This window comes from Melanostigma gelatinosum (genome assembly GCF_949748355.1).
Source record: "Melanostigma gelatinosum genome assembly, chromosome: 1".
Classification (NCBI taxonomy): Eukaryota; Metazoa; Chordata; class Actinopteri; order Perciformes; family Zoarcidae; genus Melanostigma; species Melanostigma gelatinosum.
The window spans coordinates 29,908,344-29,915,843 of NC_136634.1; the positions used below are offsets into that span (position 1 = coordinate 29,908,344).

The 7,500-nt window shown below is 43.4% G+C and overlaps 1 protein-coding gene across 1 annotated transcript in view; it reads left to right on the plus strand.

Moving 5' to 3' along the window:
* Positions 1-1,821, plus strand: part of pard6a (par-6 family cell polarity regulator alpha) — a gene marked incomplete at both ends in the record, with an annotated part of 44,810 nt that extends 42,989 nt beyond the window's left edge. The window contains 3 exons of the mRNA XM_079270717.1: positions 275-400; positions 606-805; positions 1,503-1,821. Of these exons, the coding sequence (XP_079126843.1) occupies positions 275-400; positions 606-805; positions 1,503-1,821 (645 nt within the window). The remainder of the gene's footprint in view (positions 1-274; positions 401-605; positions 806-1,502) is intronic.
* Between the last annotated feature and the right edge of the window lie 5,679 nt (positions 1,822-7,500).

Below are 7,500 nucleotides of genomic sequence, written 5' to 3' on the forward strand. Positions count from 1 at the left end.
AATGTAACTTTTTACAGTAAGCTTTTCTAACTGAATACCCTGATACAAACACAGCATGAAATAAAATGTATGTGACCCTTTAACATTCACATTTTCAAAAGTGCAACATCTGATCTAACATCATTTTCTCGATTTTCAATAAAACACATCGCCTTAAAGCACACATTCGAATTAATCGATTAAATCGATTTATCGCCCAGCCCTAGTCTGAGTCATAAATTTGGTGTGGATGTCCAGATGTAACATACAATTTTCCTCTTCTGTCATCCTGTAGGTCCCAGGGGTGTTCATATCTCGTCTGGTCCGCGGTGGGCTCGCAGAAAGCACAGGGCTGCTGGGAGTTAATGACGAGATCCTCGAGGTCAACGGCATCGATGTAGCAGGAAAATCGTTGGATCAGGTAAATTCAGTGTCCAAAATGAACCGTGTGTGGAGACCTGCCAAGGATTTAAGAGGGTTTTTTGTTGCTATTATGCAAGGTTACCAAAAGCTGATATTTTATTGTGAAAGCAGTTCAGCATAGTATACAGTAATACCGTGTTTTTAATTGTGGGCTTTTCTCACAGGTTTTGTGTTGTATTATGGTAAATAAAGTCTCATTTCAGGTTACAGACATGATGGTGGCAAACAGTCACAATCTCATTGTGACTGTCAAGCCGGCTAACCAGAGGAACAACGTGGTGCATCGCGGGAGCAAAACCTCAATGGGCAACTCTGGTTCCGTGGGCTCAGCTGGATCCAACAACTCCGCCCTGTCACATGACTCACCAAGCCCCGCCTCCCAGAGCAACCCCATCACTGCGAGGTGAGACGTGGCCATGATGGAGGGCCTGCTTTTTGCACCAAAGCTACTGAGCCAAAAAACGCTGTCTAACATTTTAACAAACCTTCCATGGTTCAGGACATCAAAGCGTAAACGTAACTGTGACCCTGTGCGTATTCTTTATGAACGCAGCTGCTTATGGTTATTAATATGCACTCTGCAAACTAGAGGCCAAGCTACTGCCTCGTAAACGTTTTATTCCAGCGTTCATTTGCGTTATAAATCGAGAGTTGTTTTTTTAAACTCAAATACCCATAATGTCCAAAGTCAAGCAGCAGCAGAACCCACAGAGAATGAGCTTCAGCTCTGCAGTGCCCCTCAGCTCTCCGGAGTCTTTTAGCTCATTGTTTTGGTTTCTCACAACTTTACTGTTCTGGGTTTGTCTCACTGTTTTCATCAACCTGGTAAACAGGCAGACTGCCAAACAGGCAGCTGTTTTCAGTTTAAAAGCTCAGATCAACCCACTGTACACTACCTGCTCAGCAGCAAACAGCAGACACACACAGGCTAGCAGGAGCATCTAGCAGCTAAAAAGGAACATATTTCCCTCGAGATGGTGGAGACCAAAAACGGAGCTAAAAGAGAGAATATTGGACTTGCATTATTCATGTGTAGGAACTGTTGTATAATCATCCAATCATCATATGATCATTTGCCCTGTCGTTTGTTGTTACCACAGCAACAGCATTGCCGAGGGCGACAGCGATGACGACGACGACGGCGACCTCATTCTTGAGAACGACTGCCTGACGCCCTACGACTCCCACCTGGTAACCAACAGCAACAACACTAACCTCAACAGAGACTCGGCCGGCGGCAGGCCGCACAGCCCGGCGGCGGCTCGACCCCTCCCACAGAGCGTCTCGTTGCCCAATAGCGTCGGAGCGTCCCTGAGTGACAGCTCGACGGCGCTGTCCAATCACAACGGAAACCCCGCCCACACGTCTAGTAGCAGTCAAGAGAGCATGAGAGAAGACGGCAACATAATCACACTGTAGCCGTGGCCACCTGTGACAGTTGGGACTCTGAGATGTTACACCTGCACGGTGCGGTTACCAGGACAACGACAGATGGCTGTGCAACGCAGCGATACGAGACAGAAGGTTCTGCTAGCTTCGTAGCGCTAGCTAGCCTCGGCGGATCATGTGTTTTCACAATCTCCCGGCATAACAACGCTTTCTATAGGTCTGCCTCATGCGGCTGAGGTAATGTACAGAGCTGATTTATCAGCTTCAAAACAATAATTTATAGTCAACGGAAGGAAATAATTCAATGGCATAATGTATTCGCCAATCCGTGGAGACTTTTAGAGAGCAGCGAGCTCCTGTCAAAGCCATAAGTCAGTTTGATGTCAACACGTTGGAGAAAAGTCACCTCTTCTCCAGCAGCACCGATCAGAAACATCACTGTTAGCTGGAGGACTGACGACCTGTTCACCACAACAAGACGGTGACAGAACGGTACGAAGTGAAATGTCGGGGCTCTATTTTCTAGGCAGCACAACGACCAGTGCAAACAGCGGTTTGGTAGTTTCCTGACTTTGCCCACGTCTGTTTGACATTATGGGGATTTTAATGGACACAAGCAAAGTTAATACTTGCAGGATTTATTATTTTTTTGAAATATGTGCATTGCAAAATGTAATCTGTCTGCATTTATCTAGAAAGGGATATGAGTGGTTCTTCACGGCTGTTTTATACTGTATGAAAAGGTACCGACACCTGAAGGCATCAGGACACGCACACACGTGGATTGTTCAGATTTGAAGAGGGCCAATCAGAAGGTAGCTGTTTCAGAGCTGCGAGAGCAGGGATGTGATTGGCTGAGAGTGTATTTATTGGTCCCCCACACCTTCTAATCTATATTCCACTTCAGCCGACCCGTTTGCACCAAAATAGCAGGTCACAAAGCTTTGCAGTGGTTGTCGCACTTGCAACATTCGAGTATTGCCCAAAATGTACATACCAAAATATATTCAAGACAGAGTAAAATGACCTAAAAGGGATTCGATAATATTTGCAGTACTTTTTTCAAATTTCCTTTTTTTCAATTTAGATTTTTTTTTTGTTTTCTCTAAATCATCTGTCGAACAATAATCGTGATCTCATTGGTTTGATTTTTAAATGTGTATAAATAAAGAGAAACTATGGGTTAAAAGGGGTGGTCACTTCTGTGGTATTGTCAGGCGAAGATATAGCTTTTACCTGCAAATATGGAAACACATTAACTGTGAATCGCATATATCATAATTTCACCAACATTTATTTTGAAAATAGGATTGGGAGGAAATGGAAAATGGGTGATGTGTGACTATTTCATGATTTTCACACAAAATTTAAGAATTAAAGGGCAGCAAACTCACTCATGCGTTAAGCACACAAACACACTAATAAGCATCAGGGAGCAGGGGTCAAAATAAGGACACTCCTGTCACTGCTATCTGGACCATATAAACCAGTGTTTGTGCACGTGTGTGAGGCCGGGTCGTTCTGGGCTCTGGGGGTATCGCCTTACGAGATGTTGGCAGTCTCACTGCACTCTTTCTTTACTTTCCTCCTGCGTCTCATGTTCTGCTTCCAATTACACCAAAACATTTTCGTTCCGACCGTTTTTTTTTTTACAAGATAATTTCGGCTTTATGAAGCGCAACAGAAGATGGACAGATGATGATGAGTTTATTATTTATCAGAAATAAAAATCACAACACCCTAAAAGAAATATGATAGCGCGCTATAGTGTGCTTGTGTTTAGCGTCGTCTGACAGTTGGACTAATCCTGCTCTGAACAGTCCTTGTGCCCTGGGGGAGGAAACCCTGTTTCAGACAAAGTGATCACCAATTTCGCAGCCCATGGGTATGACGACGATTTCAGCCCCTGGTGGTATCGGGGATATCGGGGCCAAGACTTGCTTGAGTTTGAGTTAAAAGACGACGTCAGTGACAAGATTGTTTCATGTTCCAATGTTCCAAACAGAAACCAGAACGCTTCTTGTCCCGTTACCTCCAGATTCTGCATTGGTACGTGTTTATAGATGAAGTGATCCACAACCTTTTCAAAGTATCATCAAAGCTTGCCCTGCTCTCCAACCCCTCACAGATGAACACGGTCTAGTGAACACGTTCAGCCCGTTGGACCCATTCGTTCAGATCGAGTTGAATTCCTGATCGTCACGCCGTGTGTTTCACAGCTCAACCATAACGTGACACAGAATTACATTGAAAGGTTACATTAAAGGTTTGGTTGGCCAATGGCCAGTGCATGTTCCTGTAGCGGACAAATACCGAAACCCGAGTACTACTCTGTGTGTACGGCAAAGCCGTAAACTGTCTCTTGCTGCAGTTCAAATTACAATTACAACGTGGACTGAGCTCCCTTTAATGGCGGAGCTGCCATGGAGGCCGGAGTAGATGTAGCATCTCCAGCCGAACCCTGAGGTCCTCCACACGAGCGCTGCATTCCCACAGAACCAGGGCGGTGAGGCGACGCCCACAACGGGAACCGCAGACACAGACAAGGAAAACCTTTTCAAAGTTTGCAACAGAATATTAAGAGAAAGCTCTTTTTTTAACAATACGACATCACCATAGCAACACGTATCATCGTGCATGTTTTCGTTGTGCCGCTCCGCCATTCCATCGGCTTATTTGGTCCTTTTTTCTTGTGCCATCCAGAAGGTGTCGCTCACTGTTTGCCTGATTACGTGTGAATGCAGCATGAAGCCAGTTCACTCCACTTTGATCAGTCGGTCAAATGTTAAAATGCTGCGAGCAAGCAGACGGAGGACTTTAGAAGAAAGCGTGATGTTCCACTGATGTCAACAACTACACACACACACAACACAGAACCTTTTTTATTTTGTTTATTCAACTGTAATTTACTGTAAAATAGAAATGTAAATGTGAGATTATGAAACAAAGGAGATCTTCAGTACCTGGGAAACATTTTTAATGTAAGAGAACATTTTATAATATCTGTAAAATATGGAGTATTTTTCTTATTCTTGTACTTTTAAATTGTATATGAGAGGAGACGGTGGACTGAGATGAACGACGTGTGTGTGTGTGTGGTAGGTCGTTGCGGAACGTGTTGACGTGCACACAGCGTTCTCTGAGTTTAGCATGTGTGGTTCCACTAGATTAATATAAGATGAAGGATGTCTTTTTTCGGTATTTCTGAGTTTAGCTTAAAGTCGATTTGTACTGAATGCATGCCTAAGTGTTCCATGTTAACGATGAAAAGCCTGGAATATTACCCAAAATGAAGTACTATTGGTGTGCATGTCTGCACAGTCATTCCGAGGTTCACTTGTGCGTATCATGGCTTCTAAATTCATTATATGCATCATTTATCCTTGTGTCCCTCCAGCGAGGGTTGAAATGATGGAGCTGAGCTTTTGTAGGCAAATATGATAATAAATGGATTACTAACTGGGCAAATTGGACCGGACCAACAGCAATTGGACTAAAGGTAGATTTGTTTAGTAGAGTGAACATGAACTGACCAGGGGCCTTTACCTGTAATATGTAGCTGATGTTGCACAGACATGGGGTGTATTCTTTATTTAAGCTGTTTAGTAAAATGATCTCGAGCTAACTTGAGGTGGAGGGTGGCCATGAGTATACTCCAGCATTCATGAAGCAGTTACCCAGAGTCTGGTGAAAAGATCAGAAGCATCAGATCCAGGACCGCTTAATCTTAGCTTAGCACAAATAATGGGAGCGTAGCTAGCTAGCCGAGCGCCTCCTCTAGTTTTCTGAATAAAAATAAGATTGTAAAAAACTAAACGTTTTTGTTGAGGTTGCCAGTTGCACGATAATTGTGATATTTGTACGAGAACAACGTAAAATGTACCATCGTCATGACATCATTTCAGCTTGATTTGTGTAATAGCAGATGGTGTGGTTCTGATTGGGAAGCAGTTAGCTGTCATTAATGTGTTGGGGACTGACCCCGGACCTGCCATAAATGGCTCAATCACATCCCTGCTGCCGCCGTCGCCCCTCGCAACCACTCATGAATCTCTCTGTGACTGCGTTTCACAACTTCCATTTGGTTTGAATGTCACTTTTGTTTTGGGTTTTACGGGACAGAAACACTTCATCCCACACCTGGATGTGTGTCATGGAGGTTTTTTGAGCCCTGCAGTCTGGATTTAAATGTTCAGTAGTTTTCCCAGAAACACCTGGTGGCAGGGGCTGCCTGGTTAAAGCCGACACATTTTCACTCCCAACTCTCCTGAGCTTCAAACTGACGCTCTATGTGACCCTCTATCGTCACTTTTAGACTCGTCACGGACGGTGTGTCAGTTTCCGCTTGTTACATGCAAAGTGTCTTTTCAACATAAAATTCTGTGTTCACAGGAAATGAACAGTTACCACTTGTTACGTGCCTGTTGTGTCTTCAAAATAAACTTCCAACGTAGGTTTACTTACGCAACAAAACTCCTTAGGTTTAGGAAAAGATTGGTTTTGGTTCAAATAAGTGCGTTAAGTACGTTATCTCTGTAACAAAACGAAGGCAAAATAAGTCAACGTTGACTTGGTTTCACACGGGAAACAAACAGTGGTCTCCTGGGTGAAAGTGGTGTGTTTGTTTGGCCTGTCTAACACTTACTTTATACTACATCAGTTGCTCTGACAGTCTAATACTGACACAAGTGGGTTTACATTGGAGTTAGTTAAAAGCCTGGTGCGTCTCGTAAAGACACTAAAGGTTGCCACAGTATGTCGGTGCGGAGGAGCACTGATCAAGCGTCGCTATTTCACGAGTTGGGAGTGAGAACGGGTTGTTTAAACACTTAACAAATGAATGGCTTGGTAAGTAGCTTCCAAGCTACTATTTACATTCTTTAGGCCCTAAATCAGACAGTTATGGAGTTTTTTAGATGGTGTATTGTTTACATTTTTGACAGAGCTAGGCTAGTGGTTTCTCCCCACTTCCAGTCTTCGTGCTAAGCTAGGCTAAACATGTCCTGGACCTATCTCTGTACTGGACGAGCATCTGACTCTGAATAAGAGCGTCAGCAAATATATCAGAACATCAGACTGTTCCTTTAAATGGTGACATTTATGTTTTAAACTCTACATGGCCCCTTTTAAATAAAAGAAAGAAAGAAATGAAGCTCATAAAGGACCAAGCTCATGCTAACAATGTGCAACCCTGTCTCCTAAAACAATACGTGCATATCACTAAACTGCTTCCTCAATTACATTTTGAGGGAAACGTACTTTCTCCCAGGTTACGCTTTTAAATAAATAGTTAAAGTTTTAAATTGAAACAAATGCAACAAAAGGACTTGGTTATGTTTTGTAAAACATCACGGTTTTGCTTCAAATAAGTTTGTTATTTAAGTTATGGATATAAATTCAAATAGGTCAAAATGGACATTGGTCTGAACAGGTCCTCTGGGTGAAGGTCCTGTGTTGACCCACACCTCCACTCTGACCTCCTTCCTATTCGGACTTGCGTGGACTATAATTCCAAAAAAATTTGTGGTGCGTCAAAATCAAAGTGATCCCGGAAAAAATCTGCTTCCCTCTGTACGTATTTGACAAAGCAGTTTTGTGGTATGAGAGCGTCATCGTGAGGAGACCAGGCTGACCTACAGGGCCGAGTCTGATCGATGCAAAGTGTCTCTTGTGGGAGAAAGATCCAACATGACATCTAAACTGCACCGC